General features: G+C 40.3%; 1 protein-coding gene across 6 annotated transcripts in view; it reads right to left on the reverse strand.

Moving 5' to 3' along the window:
• The window catches only part of ebf2 (EBF transcription factor 2), a 142,657-nt gene that overhangs the window by 77,687 nt on the left and 39,057 nt on the right, over window positions 1-25,913 (reverse strand). For all 6 annotated transcript variants that reach the window (XM_062051348.1, XM_062051349.1, XM_062051346.1 and 3 more), the window contains 3 exons: window positions 22,488-22,543; window positions 22,299-22,372; window positions 12,985-13,053 (listed from right to left, as the gene is read on the reverse strand). In XM_062051348.1, the coding sequence (XP_061907332.1) occupies window positions 12,985-13,053; window positions 22,299-22,372; window positions 22,488-22,543 (199 nt within the window). The remainder of the gene's footprint in view (window positions 1-12,984; window positions 13,054-22,298; window positions 22,373-22,487; window positions 22,544-25,913) is intronic.

A 25,913-nucleotide genomic window follows, 5' to 3' on the forward strand; every position in this document is an offset into this window, starting at 1 on the left:
GAGGGTACAAGCATATTGACAGCATTGGAAAATTCCTATTGATTATTCTTCTTTTCTCGGAGTGCCGGCTTGTTAAAAAAAGGCCGCTCTTGGAAACACGATCAATTAGTGAGATAGTGCTTGCCATTGATCACCCCCACAACCCCCCCACACCACAAGGCCACAGCCTTACGATGGATCCCTGCACACACTCCTCATGACCAACTATTGATTTTTGCTTCTTAGCCCAATATAAAAGCACACCCCTCTCCAACCCTCCCAGTGAACGCTGACCTCTCCAATCCAAAGCACACGGCCCATTCTTACTAATACTAATACTGACATCTGCTTGTCTCCATTGTAAAGCCACAACGGCACTCATAAATACAGAGGTCAGCTTTGGCTCGAAACCAATATAACTTCTAGCTCAGGGGTCAGCACACCAATAATAGCGTCATTAAAGAAATCTCCCTGGGTTAATACTGAGCATTGGAAAATAACAGTGTGTTTTAATTGTTAATAGCACTAAACTGTAGTGCTTTCAAAAATAATGAGTTGACTCATGTGATTGATCACAAAAAATGGTTGCATTAATCATGGGTATACACAGATTAAAGCACACGATTCATTTTGCGTTCAGTCATCAGGTCAATGCCTACGTCAGTGCAAAGATGAGTGAAGTTAAAAATTTAAAGGTAAAGTACCCTCTGCATTTGACGCATCCCCTTGTTCCACCCCCTGGGGGGTGAGGGGAGCAGAAAAAAGCAGCGGTGGCCGCGCCCGGGAATCATTTTGGTGATATAACCCCCAATTCCAACCCTTGATGCTGAGTGCCAAGCAGGGAGGTAATGGGTCCCATTTGTATAGTCTTTGGCATGACTCGGCCGGGGTTTGAACTCACAACCTACCGTTAATCAATTACCATCAATTGATTAACGTGGACCCCGACTTAAACAAGTTGAAAAACTTATTCGGCTGTTACCATTTAGTGGTCAATTGTACGGAATATGTACTGTACTGTGCAATCTACTAATAAAAGTTTTAATCAATCAATCTCAGGAGACTCCGACTGGTGTCTTCGCTGGCAAATTAAACTTCAGAATACACCCTGACTCGACATTGAATAAAAACTGTGAAAACATGTCTCTTTTTGTGCCAAACGTAACTTTTGTATAAGTTTAAATGTGACTTTATCTGACCATAACACATTTACTGAAAGATATATGACATGTTCTTTATTAGCGAATAGTGGTGCAAAAACTACACCAGAAAATGTTTCTTCCAAATACTGTAGCAAAATCGTCAGAAGTCTCGAAAAATGAAGAGGAATTTGACCTTTCAGCATAACATTTTCATGTTTATTTAGTTTTTTGCAATTTGAATTTTGACAGTACCACATAAGATATGTTTTAATTGTTGATGCGGGTTTATTGATTTTTAAATGCGCCAGAAAATAACCCGTTTTGTACAATGCCCAGTAGTGCGTAAATGTGTTTCTGTATAGTATTTCTCCCGCAATGGTCATGTGGTGACATCAATGATGGTATTTTGGGAGGTAATCATTGAAGTCGGACATCACTGAAGGCCTAGGTGGGAAACGCACGGCCCGCCACTGCCACTAACCACGTTAAACCCAGATTCCGATCTAACAAAGAACTTAACTCATTCTCTTTCTATGCCACATCAATGTGGAATGCACTCCCAACAGGTGTAAAAGAAAGGGCATCTCTATCCTCCTTCAAAACCGCACTAGAAGAACACCTCCAGGCAACTTCAACCCTAAACTAACACCTTCCCTTCCTCATCATACCTCTTCGGATTGTAAATAATCAAATGTAAACAATCAAATGCAGACACACTTTTTCTTATAATTTCTGATCTCTCTCTGTGTCCAATACTTGCTGTACATATCCTACCAAGTCAGACCTACACTGTTCCAATGTCAATTTCTCTGATGATGCAATTGTTGATGACTGAAGTGTTGATACCAACCAAACTTAACCCCCCCTCTATATCCCACACCCGGATTGTAAATAATGTAAATAATTAAATGTATATACTCTGATGATTATCTTGTGTGATGACTGTATTATGAAAATAGTATATATCTGTATCATGAATCAATTTAAGTGGACCCCGACTTAAACAAGTTGAAAAACGTATTCGGGTGTTACCATTTAGTGGTCAATTGTACGGAATATGTACTTCACTGTGCAATCTACTATAAAAAGTTTCAATCAATCAATCAATCAAATAATATATTGGAATCGAGAATCGTGTTGAATCAAGAACGCATTCTGAATCGAATCGTCGCTCTAATGGAAAGTATCTTACATAAGGAGTCAATTAAAAAAGAATAGGTCTGGAGAGTGATTGGTTTTTAGCGCACGCAAAGTGAGAAGACTTAGCAAAAGATTTATGGTGATGAGCCCCAAGGAATCAATGTATATATCAGTCTATCGATCAGCCGTCCAACCAATCAGTGGCAGGCCGGTCTATCAGTCAAAGATAAGCATGGCTCCCCAAACAGAGACCTCACATTGGGCCCGAAAGTGTGCCGAGGAGCCGTAGCCAGAGTTAACATTAGACAATTGTAAAACTATTAGACACAGCAGGCAGCGGCCTATTAGATCATCCTCTGCCTCGGACAACTTGAGAGTCATCTCTTTTGGGGCCCCCGTCTTCCCGCTGCACCCACCCAGCCCCCCTCCTAACGGATCAGCTGTGATCTCCCTTTCTCCTTTCACTCAAATCAGGATTAGGGAGAGAAGGGGGCGGGAGGGGCGGCAGCAGGAGCAAGAGGAGGGGGAACTGAAACAATATGGAGAGGAGATTAGAAAAGTGGGGGTTTGGGGCGTTTGGGGAATTGCAAACTACCTTGTGCTTGGGTAGGTGTCCTAATGACGGCGCCTAATTATGGCCAAATTAGACAGGCCAAGGAAAAGGCATCGGGGGGCTACTCAAAGGAAAAAGGAAGGGGAATTAGAGAGCAAAGTGTGTAAGAGCATGTGGGGCAACATGAGATAAGAAGAAGTTGGGAATAACAACAAAAAAAGAGAAAGGAGCAAAGCATCATGGGCAATGAGTATAGACCCCAGCATGCTGCATGTTAATTGGAGAACAGGTGTTGGGGCTGTGAGCAGGAGGCTGATTACTGGGAAAATAAGACCCCCCCCCCCCAACACATTCACACACACACACACACACATGAATAATTGAAGACCCAAGCAGTGACTGGGGAAAAAGGTCAGCGTAGGGGTCAGTGAGACACATATACAATTGCACATACATTCATATACATAAATAAACGTGCAAGGTGGGACAACATTTTTGGCGCGTGTGCGAATGCTCAACGACGCTCAGCCGAGCATGTAAGTTTGCAGACACAGCGAGGAATGAAGGTTGAAATAAAAAAACGCACCGCAACCAAAGTCTCCCGGCTTATCGGAAATTAACTAGCTCCTAATGGGCCCGCTCCCAGAGGAGGGGATTTTGCGGGATAGTCAAGAGGGAGAGACCCCCACCAGGACGGGACGTGTGCCCTGTGCGATTAGAGCGAAGCGGAGGTCAACGATTCGGCTTAAATCAATCCTCGCAGTCGCACCACACCCCTGCCAGCGCGCTCGTAACGGTAAATATATTAGGACTGTCAGAAATAACGAGTTAACTCATGTGATTAATCACACCAAAAATACCCCATTAATCATGAATGTATGCAGAGTCGTCAAGTGATTTATTTAGACCGTACATGCTCCTTTAGCTGAACCGTGGATGGTGACCTGAAAGGCGGTACCATAATTGCCAACCCTCCCGAATTTTCCGGGAGACTCCCCAATTTCAGTGCCTCTCCCGAAAATCTCCCGGGACAACCATTCTCCCGAATTTCTCCCGATTTCCAGCCGGACAACAAGGCACGCCGCCTCCAGGTCTATGCGGACCTGAGTGATGACAGCTTGTCGTCACGTCCGCTTTTTCTCCCTATAAACAGCGTGCCGGCCCAGTCACGCCATAATATCTACGGCTTTTGGCGAGTGCACAACTGCACACACAACAAGAAGGAGACGAAGCAGAATAACGAAGAAGAGACAGTCATGGCGACGACGAGTAAGAAGAAGAAGTACGCTTGCAGGTCATCAGAGAGGGTGTTGAGCATGGTTAGAAAGATAGTGAGAGAGAATAGAACGAGGATGGACAATTCAACCCTAAACTCACTCCTTTCCTGCAAATTAAATTTCACAGATGCTGCCCATACCTATGCTCCTTCAAAGGCTGTGCTACTGGCTGCAAAGCATTGCACTTTCAAATACAACAATGAGTAGAGGAGTGTTATGTGTGTATATGTGTAAATAAATGAACACTGAAATTCAAGTATTTATTTTATTTATATATATATATATAATAAAATAAATATATATATACATAGCTAGAATTCACTGAAAGTCAAGTATTTCTTTTATTTATTTATATATATATATATATATATATATATATATATATATATATATATATATATATATATATATATATATATATATATATATATATATATATATATATAAGAAATACTTGAATTTCAGTGAATTGTAGCTATAAATATACTCCTCCCCCTTAACCCCGCCCCCGACCCCACCCACCTCAACAACCCCCCCGACCTCCCGAATTCGGAGGTCTCAAGGTTGGCAAGTATGGGCGGTACAGGTTGCTGTACAGTCAGTGATCAGGTTCATGCCAATGTCAGTGCAAAGATGAGCAAAGAGACTCCCGTTTATTTGAAAATTTAACTTCAAAATAAACCTAAATTGGATTTATGATAAAACTGTTACTAAGTTTTGAGCAGTGGTGTGCCGTCAGGGCCAGCAAGGCCTTCTCTGTTGGCCTAACATAACCAGAAATCATGATCATAATTAAAGATAAAAGTAATTTTGAATTTACTTTCCCTAAATATCAAAAATTATTCATATTCTCTTCATGTCATATTATGCTCCTTCCAGCGCTGTTGTTTTTAGGTTAGAGTTTTTATCTAATCAGAATTTAGTTGGCTTATGTTGCCATGCTGTACAAAATCTGCCAGGGGCCTTCAGAATCAACAATGCGGACAAAAACAGTTGATAGACAGTTGCGATAGCCAATCAGATCACGAGTTGTCGTCAGTAAGGCCTTCTAGATGGCCTCACGTTGAACGTGACATTCACGCATCCTGTGATTGGATACTCATCGGGACCGTTAGCGGATTAATTTGAGAACACAGAGTTGAGAGACAGTTGCGATAGCCAATCAGATCACAAGTTGTTGACAGTAGCCTCTCTAGGTAGCCTGATGTTAACGAGACTGTGATTGGATACTCACTTGTCATTCCAAAGTGAGTATCCAATCACAAGTTGCAATTTAGCAGGAAGCGGGAAGTGTTGACCCACAAAGAAGGAGAACAAAACGTTGATTAGGTGGCAGATATACACTTGCAAGGCCATTTTCAAGAAGGATATTTTTAAAGAGAAACTACATCTTGTGAGACGATGTCGGCGATGAAATGGGGAAATGCCCGCCATTTCCACTCGAATCAACCGACTACGAGGGGCTATACGGCATCGAATGGGTGCTACAAATTGTGATTTCAAATATTTTATTTATATATTTACGAGCCAGTCCGCCCCACAAAAAGAGAATAGAGAAAAAGGAGGAACATATTGACTACAGCCTTGGACTACAATGGTGGACTCTCACAAAGCACTTTGGGTAAAACTTTACCATATATGGTGATATCTGCTGACATCATACTTCAGTTGAGTTTGAGTTGAGTTTGAGTTTATTTCGAACATGCATGCATACAACATGATACATCACAATTTCCAGTTTCTCTTTTCAACATGTTCGAAAAGGAGTAGGAAGAAGCAAAGCTTATTTAATCCTACCCCTTTTCTTTTACATAACAGTTGCTAAAACATTTGTTCACTTCCTGTTCTCAATTTATTCACAATATACTCCATAAGTAATCACAATAAAAATAAATAAATAATTAAACAATACTCGGTGAAGTAAGTTACAAGTAAGATTATTTTGAAAATGAACGGATAGATGGATGAAATAAATTCAGAATGTTTATCATGGTTCTTCTTCTTTGTACTTTGTAAACACTTTAAGTTTGAAGAGTTTCTTGAACTGGATTATATTAGTACATTGTTTGATTGATTTGTTTAATCCATTCCATAATTTAATTCCACATACAGATATACTGAATGTCTTAAGTGTTGTACGTGCATACAAATGTTTTAAATTACATTTTTCTCTAAGAAACTTACTTGGGAAAAACGTCAAAAAGTGGGCAAATTCCAAACAGCTTGTTTTCCGATTGTTTTTATAAATATCTCCGCAATGCCTCCACAGTTTGGTTTTACATTTTCGGGATTTACACAGATCCCAAATTAAACAACAGCAGGTACCAATATGTAAGAACATTTGGTTTTTCATAATAGCACGCAAGTAATAACCTGCGATTAATCATGATTAATCCCAATTTAGAAGTGGGATTCATGGAACTTGAAAAATGAGTTATATGACAGCACTAAAATAGAGATTGCCAAGACACTTAAATGGAGGATTATGGCATGTAAGGAGGAAGTATACAGTATATGGGATGGAACGCCTTGAGAATAATGTGCAAATGAGAAAAGCAGCTGTTCCAAAGCATTCTGGGAACACTGAAAAGACAACAGCCCGAGTTTTTTCCACGATATGAAAAATATCCTGAGCAGAACTCCTTTGAGACAAACTGTCAACAGGCAGCCAGCTTGAACTGAGAAGGGAAGAAAAGGGTCCTTGACACAAATGAAGTGTTTTCCCCCCGCAATTGTTACGAAAGTGGGATTGAAGGGAAGGTGGAAGGAGCTGATGAAGGTTGATGACATCACAGCAAAAGTATTTGAGCTGATGAACATTCATCACGCAAGCTGACAACATGGCGTGAAACCTCCGAAATCGCTGGGCTGTGAGGGCCTTCACACACGCTGATTACCGCGGTGGTTAAAGTGCGATAAGTAGCGGTCAGGCTGAACATTGACTTCATGTGTGAGCCTGCACGCAGATATCAAACATCCACATGCTTCCCATATGAGCAGGAATGCATTTGCACACGGTCACGGGAAGGACATAACGATACCACACTTAACAGGACACTTCATTAGGCACACCTGCAAGCGCTCCAAAATTCTCAAATTTGACTGAACGCTTTACGAGGCAAAAATAGGCAAAGACAAACAATGATTACAATTAATAATAACAAATAATAAATCACCAAAATGATTCCCGAGCGTGGCCACCGCTGCTGCTCACTGCTCCCCTCACCTCCCAGGGAGTGGAACAAGGGGATGGGTCAAATGCAGAGGGTAACTTCACCACACCTAGTGTGTGTGTGACTATCAGTGGTACTTTAACTTTAACTACACAGTCATACTGAACAACAAAGACAAGAATGTTTATTTTATTTATTTATTTGTTTTTCTAATTGTTTTATTTAATTCTAATTTACAAGCATGTTTCTAATATATTGTAGCGTCAGTGGGGAGGTTTCGGCCTTCCCAGCATGCCTAGCTCTCGGCAGAAGTCGTTTATAACTTTTCCCCACAGTAATAATAATCGTAGTGTCATCTACCTGTTGTGTGTTTCGTTTGCTGCATTATGGTTATAGTGGTTATTTCATATTTTTTACTATATACTGTATTACCTTTTCGGGTACGCTATGAAGTTCGTATACGCCAGGGGTGTCCAAAATTTTTCCAATGAGGGCTAAACACGGACAAATTAAAGCATGCGGGGACCATTTTGATATTTTTCATTTTCAAACCAAAACAAAATATTTTGATTTTTTTTTTTTTTTACCTTTAGGGCTGCTGGGGACCATAAAGGGTCTAAGTCATTAAAATGTTAAAAACAAGTCAAATTATTATTTATTTATTTTTATTTAACGCTTACAGTAAATCTCTACAGCAGGGGTCACCAACCTTTTTGAAACCAAGAGCTACTTCTTGGGTACTGATTAATTCGAAGGGCTACCAGTTTAATACACACTTAAATAAATTGCCAGAAATAGCCAATTTGCTCAATTTACCTTTAACTCTATGTTATTATTAATAATTAATGATATTTATCTTTGTGGAAACACTGATCATCTTAATGATTTCTCACAATAAATATATATAGAAACAGATAAATATCAATATGCAACACTTTATTTTTATATTTTCTCTAAGTGCACATTTTTCAAATTGAACATTTTCAAATGATCACTTTTAAGAAAATCTTGTTAAATCACAATATCCCATTTTAACTAGCTAGCCACAAACATTTTTTAACAAATCATGAATTACTTTGCACCATGTTTGTACAAATAATAACTCATGTAAAATACAAAAGTCAACTCTCAAATTTTTAAATAAATCATGTCACACTTGGAACTGGACACCAAATCTGTTATCTGTTTCTATGTCAGTTAGTGGGAAGCCTGGCATTGCATAGGTATATGTGTTTAAAAATACTAAAATCATTTTTAAGGTAGTATTTTTTCTCTAAAATTGTCTTTCTGAAAGTTAGAAGAAGCAAAGTAAAGAAATAAATGAATTTATTTAAACAAGTGAAGACCAAGTCTTTAAAATATTTTCTTGGATCTTCAAATTCTATTTGAGTTTTGTCTCTCTTAGAATTAAAAATGTCGAGCAAAGCGAGACCAGCTTGCTAGTAAATAAATACAATTTAAAAAATAGAGGCAGCTCACTGGTAAGTGCTGCTATTTGAGCTATTTTTAGAACAGGCCAGCGGGCTACTCATCTGGTCCTTACGGGCTACCTGGTGCCCGCGGGCACCGCGTTGGTGACCCCTGCTCTACAGTATATCAACTTCAGGTTGGTATAAAGTTTAAAAAAAAAAAAAAAAGGTTTTATGCCTTTTCTGTCAAAGACAACTTAGTTTTTTTATAATAAAACTGAAATATGCAGTATTTCCCTCACTGCCCAAAACATTCAGAAAGCAATGTTTGATGTGAAGTACTTAGATTTAAAGATCAATAATGCAGGACACCATTGATTTTAATTCATTATTATTTTTGAGTAATCACAGTGAAAAGATAAATAAAATCCCATTAAATATAGTTGGGATCCAAAAGGTGCCCCACTCATAAAGTGATACATTTTGATGTTATTTTTTTTACTTTCAACACTTAAGTTACGAGATCAACTTCAGATATATCTGTCGATTTTACATATAAACTATTATTTTGTTTGTTTTATGCTCTTTTGTCAAAGAAAATGTTGATGTTTTTGTATGGCAACCACACAATATTTTGTGCAATATTTTCCACATAAAACATTTTAAAGTGAAATATTTGAAATAATTGGAGCCTTGAATAGGTCAATAATTCATTATAACATTGATTATTTCATTTTTTTTTTTTAGCAATGGCAAAAAAAGAAAAATAAAGATAGACAAAAGAAAAAAAACAGCCTGCATGGCAGCTTTTGTGTCAACATTGCAACTTTTTCTAGTTAGATTTCACCTCAGTCCACTTTTTTTAATGGTTTTTTTAATTTTTGCAATAGCATTACCAGAATGTGGGGCGGGCCGGTAAACAATTAGCTGCGGGCCGCAAATGGCCCCCGGGCCACACTTTGGACACCCCTGGTATACGCCATCGCCCAAAAAAAGGCCTCTCATTCTCAAGCAAAGCTGAAGGGCTGCTGTACGTCTATTCTACGATCGGAATAAAACTGGACTCACTGGTGACAGTGGCAGAGAAGAGGACTGTGGAAAAACTAGTGAGAATCCTGGATGATGCCAGTCACCCTCTGCATACCGTTATCAGTAGCCAGAGGAGCCTGTTCAGTCCTAGACTGCTTCATCCCAAGTGCAGGACTAATAGACTCAAAAACTCCTTTGTCCCACACGCCATTAGACTGTACAACTCCTCTCTGGTGGGGAGGGATGTACTAGGATGGCAGGGGATGCAAAACAATAACAGTGCAATACTTTTTCATAACATGGTCACTACTGCCTGGTTTCTCTTGTTATATTCTTATTTTACTGTTATATTTTTTATTCTCATTGTTGCTTTTTATTTTTATTTTTATTGTAATATTTTTCTATTTTGTTTCCATTTATACCCCCATTATTTACTTTTTACTTTTTAAATTCGATCTCAATTCTGTACACTGCTGCTGGAATTTAAATTTTTCTGAGGGAACTCTCCTGAAGGAATCAATAAAGTACTATCTATCTATCTATCTATCTATCTATCTATCTATCTATCTATCTATCTATCTATCTATCTATCTATCTATCTATCTATCTATCTATCTGCCACGTTGTAGTATGTATTAAAATGATTATGGTTATGTACAATATGGCACATCTCATATTTCCAGTTTCTCATTACATCAAGTCCAAAAAGGAGTAGGAAGAAGCAGAGCTTATTTATTCCTGTCCCTTCTCCATTTCAAAGCGATTTCTATAGCTTTCAAATGCTACGAATATAATATTGTAGTTTTACTGAGATTCAAAGATAGTCTGTTTTTGTCAAACCATTTCTTTAATTTATTAAGTTCTTCTGTTACTATTTGTATTAGCTTCTGTGTGTTCTCTCCTGAACAAAACGCGGTCTTATTGTCTGCAAATAATACTAATTTTAAGTCGTTGTACCTTTACAAATGTTGTTTATACAGAGATTGAAAAATTTTGGTCCCAGTATTGATCCCTGGGGTACGCCGCTACATATACTTATAGCTGTAAGGTGTGTTCGCCATGCTTCACTTATTGCTTTCTGTTGGTTAAGTAGCTTCTGTTTTCACTCCCTTCCAGTGGTCATTTCCTCGTTATTTCAATTAATGCCATCGATGCTACGATGTTTGCTCTGTATATATATTGGTTGTGAGCAAGCAAAATGAGAGTAAAAGAGAACATTCCGAGTTTGACAGCTAATTATTATTAAAAAATATGCTGCAATAAATGACTGTAATGCCTAAATGACAAATGCCATCCTTTTGTGAAACTTCTTTATATAATAGTAAAAGTATATTTTTGAATTACATCGTATTTTTGTCATCCAACAATACGATGTGTTGGATGACAATACATGTGTGTGTGTTGGTCAAAAAAAGTAATCATCCAAATACTGATGGGCATTACTGTGCTTTAGATTTACTCAGCAATTTAAAAAATACAATTAAAAGTTTATGTTGTACACTTGAGGACTTAAATATCGCACCACTAGATTGTGTTTGCAATGTTTGAAGTAACCCTGTGTTGGCCCTGGGATCAGCTGGTCACTCTTCCAGGGTGTTTCCTGCCTTGCATCCAAATGGATGGACAGTCACACTAATGGTAAAGAATCACTTAATTAAATACTCAAACACAGTGTGAAACTCCACCGGGTTGTCTTTTTTTTTAGTTTGTTGTTGTTTTCCTGTGTGTAGTGCTTTAGTTCCTGTCTTGCGCTGTTATTTTGGTGGCTCTTCCTGTTATGTTGGTGTTTTCCTGTAGCAGCTTCATGCCTTGCTTTGAGCACTATTGGCAATAAAGACTATTTCAGTTGTGCGGACGCTATCCTTCTTTGTGGGGACATTGTTGATTGTCATGTCATGTATGGACACACACTGTAAGTCTTTGCTGTCGTCAAGCATTCTTTTTTTTGTTTTCTTTGTAGCCAGTTCAGTTTTACTTTCGTTTTGCATAGCCATCCCTATGCTTCAGTGCCTTTTCCTAGCGTGACTTGCCTTGTGTTCATTTTTAGTTTCAGCGTAACATACCTTTTTACCTGCACGCTGCCTCCCGCTGTGCTCTGCATATTGGGATCACCACAAACCATCCTCGACGCATTCCGACTTCTACAAAGCAATGAACTACCTGCTGCCACCTACTGATATGTAGTGTTACATGGTTACCCTGCCGAGCTCTATACAGCACAGACACTAGACAACGGCACATTATTTGCAGATTCTAATTATTGATTTGCAAATAATATTTTTTGGACCAATTAGGTGAAGTTGCATAATTTCCCACCGCACACCAGATAATATCTCACGGCACACGGTTGAAAAACACTGTTATATACTATACACGTGGTACATGTACCACAGTTTGAGAATGGCTGATCTATGTTTATACATACACTACCGTTCAAAAGTTTGGGGTCACCCAACAATTTTGTGGAATAGCCTTCATTTCTAAGAACAAGAATAGACTGTCGAGTTTCAGATGAAATTAATTTTTTTCTGGCCATTTTGAGCGTTTAATTGACCCCACAAATGTGATGCTCCAGAAACTCAATCTGCTCAAAGGAAGGTCAGTTTTGTAGCTTCTGTAACGAGCTAAACTGTTTTCAGATGTGTGAACATAATTGCACAAGGGTTTTCTAATCATCAATTAGCCTTCTGAGCCAATGAGCAAGCACATTGTACCATTACAACACTGGAGTGATAGTTGCTGGAAATGGGCCTCTATACACCTATGTAGATATTGCACCAAAAACCAGATATTTGCAGCTAGAATAGTCACTTACCACATTAGCAATGTATAGAGTGTATTTCTTTAAAGTTAAGACTAGTTTAAAGTTATCTTCATTGAAAAGTACAGTGCTTTTCCTTAAAAAATAAGGACATTTCAATGTGACCCCAAACTTTTGAACGGTAGTGTACATAATTATGAACTTTCTAAAAGCATCATTTTTGATGGCGCTCTTTTTTGATCAACATATTGTTTCAATAGTCACCTTGCGTTGGTGATATGGGAAAAAACACAACTTCTACAGTTGTAAACGCTTCACACATCCACTGCAGGATGTCATCCAGCCGGAAACCTGGTATTAAGTTGTAGTAAAAGTGCAGCGGTGTGTTGCTTGTGAGGACTTATTTTCTCAAAACCACAATCTCTCTAATAGTGTAAAGAAGTATGTGTGTAAAAAAAAAGGGAAAAAAAGAGCATCCTGGGGTGAGTCAGTGCTTTGTGTTCGGTATCGGCGCTCCTTACCTGTCAATGATGACTGGGTCGGAGGGCGTCTCATTTCGGTTACCGCAACTTTTCTTCTCACAACAGCGGCTGAGTGGGCAATTAAAGGCACAGAAAAGACAACAAGAGGGTAAAGTCAGCGCAGGAAAAAATAAGCAATTTAAACAGGAGAGGAGCGCCCGTCATTTGGCCACAGGCGCACCAGACTCTCCCCCCCTCCCCAGCATCCCCCTTTTTTTGCTTGGCCGGCAGTCCACCAACATCCAGCAGCACACAAAGGAGGCATGAGAGGGGAGGGTGCGAGGGGACAAAGGAATAAAAAGAGGAAGAAAAGGTACAACAACACACCCTACAAACAGTGAGAGACCATTCAAAAGTGAAAAGGCAGCCAGGCAATCTGTCACATTGATTTCGAAATCAAATTCACCCCCCCCCCCAACACGCACACACACACACTCACACACACACCATTCGTCAGCAGTCCTGCTGGCTACCCCCCAATCCCCCCCACCCCCTCCCCGCCGCCCCCAAAGTCCCCTTCACTGCATAACAAAAGTGCCCCCACCCCTAACCATCTGCCACCCCTACACCTCGCCTCACCCTCTCGTGTCCCAGCTTGGCCCTGCCCTGCCCCCCCTGTCAGACGGCCTCACTCCCCAGCTGTGACGCTTGCCCTCTGCCTCTCCGGCTCTGTTATTAGCCAGCTGTGAGTCACATTCGGGCATCTGCTGGCTACACAATGGCAGAGCCCACTCCATCTTATAGGCCCGACACCCGCCTCCATCTTTCCCCTGCTGCTGCTGCTCCCCAACTCTGGGTCACCGGCCCACTTATTGCTCCTCTACCTCTTCCTTCCCAAACCTGTGTTTACCAATTTACCTTAATAGACCACATGATTATTTTGGCGCCCACGTAGCTGACGAGGTCCTCACAGTTACTTATGACAGCTACATCTGCTGAATGTGTCCGTCATCACACGCCAAACAAAGTTCAAACATGCTGTCTCCGCTCATTCCGCGGGTGTCAATTTGATGAAGGAAATGTAATGACAGTCCACTTTGGCGCTTCTGGTTATGTCAGCTGTCGTATCTCTGCACGACTATGGTTGGCGACGTGTTACTTAATAGTTGCTTTGGATGGGGAGTTTATGAGACCTCAAAAGTATGGGGCCCCTAAAGCAGTTGTTCTTAACCTTGTTGGAGGTACCGAACCCCACCAGTTTCATATGCGCATTCACCAAACCCTTCTTTAGTAAAAAATTATTTTTTTTTTTTTTCAAATTCAAGAAAAAGTTATGTGTTTTTTTTTACTGGTGCACAAAATGAACCGTGCATGAACATCGCCTTGTTCAAAGAACAAAACCAACACAGTGCGTGAACTCACAACAAATTACACACCTTACACACATTACCATGAATTGATTAACGTGGACCACGACTTAAACAAGTTGAAAAACTTATTCGGGTGTTACCATTTAGTGGTCAATTGTACGGAATAAGTACTGTACTGTTTCATATAATGTATTCTCTTCCTTTGCAATCTACTAGTAGTTTGGGGGCGGCATGGCGTAGTGGGTAGAGCGGCCGTGCCAGAAACCTGGTTGCAGGTTCGCTCCCCACTTATTACCAGCCAAAAAAAAAATTGCTGCCGTTGTGTCCTTGGGCAGGACACTTCACCCTTGCCCCTGGTGCCGCTCACACCGGTTGGAATGATGGGTTCTCACTTCTCTGTGAAGCGCTTTGAGTGTCTAGAAAAGCGCTATATAAATCTAATCCATTATTATTATTATTATTATTATTATTATTATTATTATTATTATTATTAGTAAAAGTTTCAATCGATCAATCAAACAACCTGCAAATCAGATGGAAAATTAGAGGGAACATTGTTTGGGGGTATCTATAATACGCTGATAGGGAGAAGTTTTTATTTACACGATAAGTCGGATGTGTCTTTACCTCCGTGGCGGAGGCTCCACCAAACCCCTGAGGCCGACTCACCGAACCCCTAGGGTTCGATCGAACCCAGGTTAAGAACCACTGCCCTAAAGGGACATGGATGTTTGTGAATGTGTGAATTATATTTATATAGCGCTTTTCTCTAGTGACTCAAAGCGCTTTACATAGTGAAACCCAATATCTAAGTTACATTTAAACCTGTGTGGGTGGCACTGGGAGCAGGTGAGTAAAGTGTCTTGCCCAAGGACACAACGGCAGTGACTAGGATGGCAGAATCGGAGATCGAACCTGGAACCCTCAAGTTGCTGGCACGGCCACTCTACCAACCGAGCTATGCCGCCCCTCGCAATACTTTTGCAAAAGTTTTGCGAGATCTCGCAAAAGGTTTTTTTCTTATGTCAGCGAACCGGAAGTAAAACAGACAAGGCAATGGTGGAGCGTGAGCATGCCTGTGCTCTGTTGTGGGACCATAATACGATTTGATGTCTTTATATGTTAGGCCAATACTAAAATAGAAATCAATAAACTTCTCCCACGGATGATGGGTAGGCTCCTCCATCGCTTTGTCTGTCTCACTTCTGGTTCACCATCGCTGTGTCTGTTTTACTTCCAGTTCACCGACATAGGAAAAAAACCTTTTGCGAGATCTCGCAAAAGTATTTTTTCCCCTCCATAGGGGCTCCGTACAAAAGCCACTATTGCAATGGAGAAAGTTGGAGCTTTTAACTTTACAAGTTGGACGTTTCAAAATGTGATTGCTGTACACATAGTCTGACTTTCGTGGTTTCCCTGCTCACAGAGTTAGGAACAAAGTTATTTTTGTTATGTCGTAACTAGTGTTGTAACGATACCAATATTGTGGTACCGCTACTGGTACTAAAATTATTTTGATACTTTTCGGTACTTTTCTAAAAAAAGGGGACCACAAAAAAGTTGCATTATTGGCTTTATTTTAACAAAAAATCTAAGGGTACATTAAACATATGTTTCTTATTGCAAGTTAAGTCCTTAAATAAAATAGTGAACATACTAGACAAGTTGTCTTTTAGTCGTAAGTAAACAGACAGAAGCTCCTAGTTAGTCTACTGACGTACATATTGTGTCACTTATCATTCTATTATTTGGTCAACATTATTAAGGACAAGTGGTAGAAAATGAACTATTAATCTACTTGTTCATTTACTGTTAATATCTGCTTACTTTCTCTTTCAACACGTTTGATCAAGAATTATTAAAAACTAGTGCTTATTTTCAATAAGATTAATCACGAAGGCTGTGAATCTTTGGGCACCACACGTTTCGATTCAATTCGAATCCCGATTCAAAATCAATACTTTTTTAATAACATTGGGTGCCAGTTCTATGATTAACTACAATTCTTGATAAAATAGTTAACAGCTCTGATAAATGTATATATTACTTTTAAAAAATTAATTTGTTTTCAATTGATAAAATTCTACCCAAACATTTAATAACGTCAAATACAAATAAGGCAACAAGAGAAGTATACAACACTTCTCTATTCTAAAGTAAATCTGTACAGCAAATATGGGGATTTACATCAACAACATGATTTGACTGAGTGGTTGGATAGGAGTGATTAAAAATAATAATCCATCCATCCATCTTATTCCGCTTATCCAAGGTCTGGTCACGGGGGCAGCAGCCTAAGCAGGGAAGCCCAGACTTCCCTCTCCCCAGCCACTTCGTCCAGCTTCTCCCAGAGGATCCCAAGGTGTTCCCAGACATAGTCTTTCCAAAATGTCCTGGTCTTCCCCTTGACCATGTACCGGTTGGACGTGCTCTTAACACCTCCCCTTCTTTACCACAACGGATCGATCCGCCTGTCGATCTCACGATCCACTCTTCCTTCAATCGTGAGCAAGACTCTGAGGTACTTGAACTCCTCCACTTGGGGCAAGATCTCTTCCCCAACCCGGAGATGGCACTCAACCCTTTTCCGGGCGAGAACCATGGACTCGGACTTGGACGTGCTGATTCTCATCCCGGTCGCTTCACACTCTGCTGCGAACCGATCCAGTGAGAGCTGAAGATCCCGGCCAAATGAAGCCATCAGGACCACATCATCTGCAAAAAGCAGAGACCTATTCCTGCAGCCACCAAACCAGATCCCCTCGACGCCTTGACTGCATCTAGAAATTCTGTCCATAAAAGTTGTGAACAGAATCGGTGACGAAGGGCAGCCCTGGCGGAGTCCAACCCTCACTGAAAATGGGTCTGACTTACTGCCGGCAATGCAGAACAAGCTCTGTCACCGATCATACAGGGAGCGGACCGCAACAATCAGACAGTCCGATACGCCATACTCTCTGAGCACTCCCCATAGGACTTCCCGAGGGACACGGTCGAATGCCTTCTCCAAGTCCACAAAGCACATGTAGACTGGTTAGGCAAACTCCCATGCACCCTCAAGGACCCTGCTGAGAGTATAAAGCTGGTCCACAGTTCCACGACCAGGACGAAAACCACACTGCTCCTCCTCAATTTGAGGTTCGACTATCTGGCGTAGCCTCCTCTCCAGTACACCTGAATAGACCTTACCAGGAAGGCTGTGGGTTGTGATCCCACGATAGTTGGAACACACCCTCCGGTTCCCCTTCTTAAAGAGAGGAACCACCAACCCAGTCTGCCAATCCAGAGGTACCGCCCCTGATGTCCACGCAATATTGCAAGTCTTGTCAACCAAGACAGCCCCACAGCATCCAGAGCCTTAAGGAACTCCGAGCGGATCTCACCGAGGAGCTTTTAAACTACCGCGGCAACCTCAGCCCCAGAAATAGGAAAGCCCACCACAGATTCCCCAGGCACTGCTTCCTCATAGGAAGACATGTAGGTGGGATTGAGGAGGTCATCGAAGTATTCCCTCTACCGATCGACAACATCCCCCGTCGAGGTCAACAGCACACCATACTCACCATACACGGTGTTGACAGTCCACTGCTTCCCCCTCCTGAGGTGGAGGATGATGGTCCAGAATCGCTTCGAAGGCGTCCGGAAGTCGTTTTCCATGGTTTTCCCGAACTCCTCCCATGTCCAAGAGTTTTTGCCTTTGCGACCGCCGAAGCCGCACATTGCTTGGCCTGTCGGTACCTGTCCGCTGCCTCCAGAGTACCATAAGCCAAAAGGACCGGATAGGACTCTTTCTTCAGCTTGAGGGCATCAGGGTTCTGGAATTTCCGCCACGACAGGCACCAACCAATTTATGGCCACAGCTCCAATTGGCAATAGAGGGATGGAACATGGTCCACTCAATATCCAGCACCTCCCTCGTGACTTGTTCAAAGTTCTTCCTAAGGTGGAAATTGAAACTCTCTGTGACAGGAGACTCTGCTCGATGTTCCCAGCAGATCCTCACAATGCGTTTGGGCCTGCCAGTTCTGTCAGGCATCCTTCCCCACTATCAGAGCCAACTCAAAGCTGCGCCACTCTCTTCACCCGAGTGTCCAAAACATGAGACCGCAAATCCGATGACACAACTACAAAGTCGATCATGGAACTGCGGCCTAGGATGTCCTGGTGCCAAGTGCACATATGGACACCCTTATGTTTGAACATTGTGTTTGTTATGGACAATCTGTGACAAGCACAAAAGTCCAATAACAAAATACCACTCAGGTTCAGATCCGGGCGGCCATTCTTCCCTATCACGCCTCTCCAGGTTTCACTGTTGTTGCCAATATGAACGTTGAAGTCACCCGACAGAACATGGGAATCACCTGAGAGAGCACTCTCCAGTATTCCCTCAATGGAATCCAAAAAGGGTGGGTTGCTGTTGGGTGCGTAAGCACAAACAACAGTCTACCGGGTTGAACTCCAACGTGCAGGCTTTGAGCCGGGGGGAAACAAGAATTGCAACCCCAGTCCGTAGCCTCTCACTGCGTGCAACGCCAGAGTGGAAGAGAGTCCAGCCCCTCTCAAGAGAACTGGTTCTAGAGCCCTTGCTGTGCGTCGAAGTGAGTCCGACTATATCTAGCCAGAACTTTTCCATCTCGAGCACCAGCTCAGGCTCCTTCCCCCCCAGCCAGGTGACGTTCCACGTCCCAAGAGCAAGCTTATGTAGCCAACGATCGGACCGCCAAGTGCCCTGCCTTCGGCTGCCGCCCATCTCACATTTCACCTGACCTCTATGACCCCTCCTATGAGTGGTGAGCCCATTGGAGGGGGGACCCACGTTGCCTCCGTAAGCTGTGCCTGGCCGGGCCCCTGGCTCCAGAGGGGGGGCCTGGTGACCCGCGTTCGGGCGAGGGAAATCTGAGTCCTTGTTTTCTGTTTTTCATAAAGGTCTTTGAGCTGGTCTGTGTCTGATCCCTCACCTAGGACCTGTTTGTCTTGGGAGACCCTACCAGGGGGCATAGAAGCCCCCGGACAACATAGCTCTTAGGATCATTGGGACATGCAAAATCCTCTACCACGGAGAAAAATAATAATAATAATAATAACAACATTATAATATTATATATTAAATATAAACATAATATACAGTATATATTATTATTATCATCAATTTTTTGTAATGATTTAAGAATCATTACAAGTAAGAATTGTGATTCATTCCAAAATCACACACCTCTATTAATCACACTTTTGAATTTGGATGACTAATCACAGGTTGTAATTCGCTTGCTTAATATAACCCCAATATTTTGACACAGATGCATTTTTATTGTCAGAATGTCAAAGTTTTATCTAAATCCAGTCAGGGTGTATTTTGAAGTAAACTTTTGCCCGTCTTCTCACTCGTCTTTGCAGTTGCGTATGCATTGTCCTGATCACTGACCCTATAACAACCCGTACCACCTTTCAGGTAACCATTTGCGGTTAATTTAAAAGAGCATGTACAGTCAAAATAAATTGTGTGATTAATCTGCGTGTATACATAATTGATTTTTTAGAGATTAATCACATGAGTTAACTTGTTATTTTTGACAGCCCTACTAAAAACTAAAAGTATATTTTGTGTTTTTTGGGGCTGTCAAATGATTAGAATTTGCAGATCAATCGCAAGGTTGAGGTGGATTAAATTTGGTTATTCACAATTTAGAATTTATTCATTTTTAATCTACATTAGAGACTCAAAAAAGCATGATAGTGAAAGGAAAGTTTTTCGAGTCATTCTGCACTGCTGAAAATGTATTCAGAATAATCACAAGGATGCGTTAAGTTTGACAGCTCTAGTTTTGTTTTTGTTTTTTACATTCAATACCGGATAGATGATTCTTTAAGTGACAAGGATTCTTCGGAATGGTGCAACATGTCATGAACATTGCTTGTTTGCCACTTTCCTGCATAATTTTCAGACAGAAGATACTAATTCAATGAATAAAAGTTGACGTTAACGCCAACTTTGGCGAAGGTATGCATCATTTTAGGCAATCACTTGTCCAAGCTGCCTGTAAATTCAGTGCTCACCGAGTGTAAACGCAATGTTTCGGTGACAAAGGGTTCAGACAACTCTGAATGCAACATGATCTGGAGCAGTTTAGGATTAGTACTTGTCTAATAACACCACAAAAACAAACAAATATATACAATACATCCTACTCAACAACAATGATGATTGTTTATAAATAAAATGTTATTGACTATGCCGTTCATCAAACAGTTTTGCTTGGATTCACTAATCAAAGAAAAATTGTTAATGTTATTGTACGCTTGCTAGCTGGCCCTGTAAGTCAATCTCAAATCTGATTGGTTAAAGAAAAAAAAAACAGGCTGCACTATTGATTGACTTGGCGGAGGTGAAATCTGATTGGACAAAAAAAATCTTACATCCACATACTGGAAACAGTACAGCCAAGATTATCACCAATCATTTATTACTTTATGTATACATACGGATTAATTATGGTTATGGGGCGGCGTGGCGAAGTTGGTAGAGTGGCCGTGCCAGCAATCGGAGGGTTGCTGGTTACTGGGGTTCAATCCCAACCTTCTACCATCCTAGTCACGTCCGTTGTGTCCTTGGGCAAGACACTTCACCCTTGCTCCTGATGGCTGCTGGTTAGCGCCTTGCATGGCAGCTCCCGCCATCAGTGTGTGAATGTGTGTGTGAATGGGTGAATGTGGAAATACTGTCAAAGCGCTTTGAGTACCTTGAAGGTAGAAAAGCGCTATACAAGTATAACCCATTTATCATTATTTATCATTTATAATTAAAAATTGTGCAATAATTCAATATTTTCAGACCAGTATATATATTTAGTCTGATTATTGAGATTTATTTGAATAGTTTTTTTCAGCACCTTTTACACATAAAGTGAACTTTATATAAATATATGCAAGTTATGCTATGACTAAAAAAAGAAAGGGTAGGATTACTGTAAATATAAGCTTTTCGGTCATGTTGAATCGTGCAAATATAGCCATGTGGAGTTCCTTCATGTATCTTGTTAAACATGAATAAATCATAGCCATAACCAAGAGACACACGATGAAATGAAGATAATAGACTGGAATAATTAATGTCATTTCATGGAACAAATACAAGAATTTAAGTAAATGTAGGTCAGTGCTTTTGATCGTGTTTAGGGCCGCCACTAACACATACACAGTTTAGTTTAGTTTCCATAGGCTATAAACTGTGTGTGTATGTGTGTGTGTGTGTGTGTGTGTGTGTGTTCTGGCATTGCTACCCTTCTTGAGACATCAACAAGGAAAAGTACCTTCCATGTGAGGACCGGTGAACAAGTTAGGACCGAAATCATGGTCCCAATACGGAAAACCATTGCATCTGATAGAGAGCCAAACACTAGAGTCCGTGAACATTGCTCCAAAGTCAGGATTTTTTGTTGATTTAATGTGCAAAGGCAGCAATATATGATAAAACAAGACGGCAGCTAAAGAAGGACTTCCCTATTCATCCCCGAAAAAACCCGCCAGGTGAACTGCTGACTTTTGTCATAATTTTGCCAAGTAAAATTCCGATTATTATTATAATATTGCCAAAATGTTAGTTTTCTTATGAAGTTGTGACTTTTGTCGAGTAAAATTACGACTCTTTTCATAAAATTGCCAACATTTTAAGCTTTTCTTGTAAAATTGTCATAATTATCATAATATTGCACAAATGTTCAACTTTTCTTGTAAAATTTTGACTTGCGTTGAGCAAAATTACAACTTTTATCATAACACTGGAAGTAGGCATTTTTTGGAGATCTCAAGAAGGTAACAAACACAAGAATGTGTGTGTGTGCGTGCGTGCGTGCGTGTGTGTGTGTGTGTGTGCGTGTGTGTGTGTGTGTGTGTGTGTGTGTGTGTGTGTGTGTGTGTGTGTGTGTGTGTGTGTGTGTGTGTGTGTGTGTGTGTGTGTGTGTGTGTGTGTGTGTGTGTGTGTGTTAGATTGTAAATAGCACCCACCTGCACATGACCTCATGTGTGAGTAGAACTCTACACATTTCTGGATTCTTGTTTTGTCCTTCATACGCTATGGGCTGCAAGAAGGGGGAGTAGGCAACAGAAAATGTCAGTTTCATGTAAAAAAAATCATTCAAGCATGCTGTTTCCTTGAAAGTTGTTGAATTCCAGGAAGAAATGATAGTCACTTACCTGTTTTGTGACTGAGTCGATGAGTCGTGCATAAAGATCCTGCTCTGTACGAACCCCTGCAGAGAATACCAACAAAAGATGATGATACTTGGTGAAAAATTATATGACAACCATTTATGACAGGGGTGTCAAACTCATTTTAGATCGGGGGCCACATGAAGAAAAATCTACTCCCAAGTGGGCCGGACTGGTAAAATCACGGCATGATAACTTAAAAATAAAGACAACTTCAGATTGTTTTTTTTGTTTAAAAATAGAACAAGCACATTCTGAAAATGTATAAATCATAATGTTGTTGGGTTGTTTTTTTTTACACTTACATGTTGTGGTTAATAGTATGCTATCTTTATTTGTCGTTATTTATACTTTCTGTATACGTTATGTGATAATGTGCATCAGTCAACTCATTGGTGTTCATTTTCAATCTATCAAGATAAAAAAATACTATCAAAATCAAATTACAGGATGTTATTTAGTTTGCTCATTTTCCTCGACTGGTGCACTAACACCATGTGGTTTTATTTTTTTTACATATGTAGCAGCATCTACAAAGATACAAATAATTGCTATTGCGACATCTAGTGGACACATGTAGAACAGCAGTTTCTTTCATTCAAAAATGTTGGCTCATTTTTATACTGAGCAAACTCATCCCTGTTCGCGGGCCTATTCCGTATGTTTGACACCCCTGGTTTAAGACAACATGTAATCGCCACAACAATAATTTAGAGAATTAGCACACACACACACAAAACATAACTCATTTAAAACATGTCCTTTTCGAGATGAATTATTTCCCAAAATAATGAAAAACAAACAACGTTTTCATCGGAAATGTAATTAAGTGGAAAGTCAGAGGGGGAATCCAGTTCGCTATGCGCAAACATGTTGATTTTGCTTAGATAATAATAATAAATTAAGGCTTATTCGGTTAACCCGAGCAGTGATATACAACATCTTCCCTTCAAGTCTTTCCAGTCAGTTGATAAAAACTGCAACGCACTGGGGATAGTCAGAAAATAAAAGATTTATGATATAAATCTTTACCCCCCTCCCAACCCCATCTCCTCATATTCTAGTTAAAAAAACACAACATTGAACTCCATCCAGGCAACATGGAGAAATACGATTGGCATGCACCTCATATTTTATCTTTGATGGTTTCTTTGGGGATTGAGAGTTATTTGATGTTTGATGATTATTGGTCGTGTTCTGTTTGAGGACAGAATTTACAGCAGCTCTCTCACAATTTATCAACTATGACTTGAGTTGGGGACTACAGAGCAGGGATGTTCAGCTAAATTGTTTTGTGGGCCACATTTCTAGAAAGCTAATGACCTGAAGGCCGGACTTCTACCTTCACTATAAGTCTTATTTTGTATATTCTGGAGAACCAGCGTCCTCTACAGTAGACACTGGATTTTAATGTATTTGTTTGGTCAGAGTTACAGGAGCGCTATGCTGTTTTTAGGGGTCTTTTGCAAAAAAAAATTGTTAACAATTATTTCTACGACAACATTTCAAGAATATGCTACAAAAATGTGAGTCTCTCACAAGTTTTATTTCAACTGGGGGCCACCAGAGGAATACCGCAAATGATGAAAAAGCGAGGACCTAAACTGAAAACTTGAGGAACACCACAAGTATAACTAAAGATGTTGAACAAATGACTACAACACCTTAGTTACATAAATCCATCCATCCATCCCTTTTCTACCGCTTGTCCCGTTCGGGGTCGCGGGGGTGCTGGAGCCTATCCCAGCTGCACGGAAGGCGGGTTACACCCTGGACAAGTCGCCACCTCATCGCAGGGCCAACACAGATAGACAGACAACATTCACACTGTGACAATCATTGGTACTTTAACTTTAACTTAAACATTCACACACTAGGGCCAATTTAGTGTTGCCAATCAACTTATCCCCAGGTGCATGTTTTTGGAGGTGGGAGGAAGCCGGAGTACCCGGAGGGAACCCACGCAGTCACGGGGAGAACATGCAAACTCCGCACAGTAAGATCCAGAACCCAGGTTTGAAGCCATGACCTTCGTATTGTAAGGTACACGCACTAAGCCCTGCACCACCGTGCTGCACATTGTAACTGCCAAAAATGAGAAGTCTTAAAGGGGTGCCCTGAGGAACCCCTCAGGTATGTTTGAACCCCAATGTTCTATATTTGCTTACAAGGTAAAATGTAAATACAAGGATCTGCCTATGTGTTGACTAGGGTTGTGGGAAAAAATCGATTGGAATTCGAATCGCGATTCTCACGTTTTGCGATTCAGAATCGATTCTCTTGTTGTTGTTTTTTTGTTTTTTTTTTGTTTTTTATTTATTTAAAAAAAAAATATATTAAATTTTTTTAATTTTTTTTTTTTTTTTAATTAATCAATCCAACAAAACAATACACAGCAATACCATAACAATGCAATCCAATTCCAAAACCAAACCCGACCCAGCAACACTCAGAACTGCAATAAACAGAGCAATTGAGGAGACACAAACACGACACAGAACAAACCAAAAGTAGTGAAACAAAAATGAATATCATCAACAACAGTATCAATATTAGTTACAATTTCAACATAGCAGTGATTAAAAATCCCTCATTGAAATTATCATTAGACATTTATTTAAAAAAAAAAAAAGAACAATAGTGACACAGTGGCTTACACTTGCATCCCATCTCATAAGCTTGACAACACACTGTGTCCAATATTTTCACAAAGATAAAATAAGTCATATTTTTGGTTCATTTAATAGTTAAAACAAATTTACATTATTGCAATCAGTTGATAAAACATTGTCCTTTACAATTATAAAAGCTTTTTACAAAAATCTACTACTCTGCTTGCATGTCAGCAGACTGGGGTAGATCTTGCTGAAACCCTATGTAATGAATGAATAGAGAATCGTTTTGAATAGGGAAAAAATCGTTTTTGAATCGAGAATCGTGTTTAATTGAAAAAAACAAAAACAATTTTGAATCGAATCGTGACCCCAGGAATCGATATTGAATCGAATCGTGGGACACCCAAAGATTCACAGCCCTAGTGTTTACAGTGCTCCAAGTTCTTCTATAACATAGGAGCATGCAAGTGTTTTTAGGAATTATTTGCAAAAATGTTTGTATCCCAAGTTTTGAACCGAACTTGGGGGCCGGATTTGGCATCTGGCCCTCAAATTGATTAGCCCTGCAAATAAGCAACAGTATTCACACTAACAGCTACAACAACAATAACCAGTTTGGCTGCATCAATTAATCGCAAACACACTCTCAACTCTTGACTTGCGTAAAAAAACTCAACAGTAAATCACACCAGAGATTAAAACAAAGTGAAATGTATTGGTTTTATATCAGGAGGTTGGAGACTAGTGCTTTTTTTAAATGTGTTCCCTCTCATCAAAGTCTCCATTGAAAGGCCTT

The sequence above is a fragment of the Entelurus aequoreus genome, linkage group LG06 (genome assembly GCF_033978785.1).
Source record: "Entelurus aequoreus isolate RoL-2023_Sb linkage group LG06, RoL_Eaeq_v1.1, whole genome shotgun sequence".
Taxonomy (NCBI): Eukaryota; Metazoa; Chordata; class Actinopteri; order Syngnathiformes; family Syngnathidae; genus Entelurus; species Entelurus aequoreus.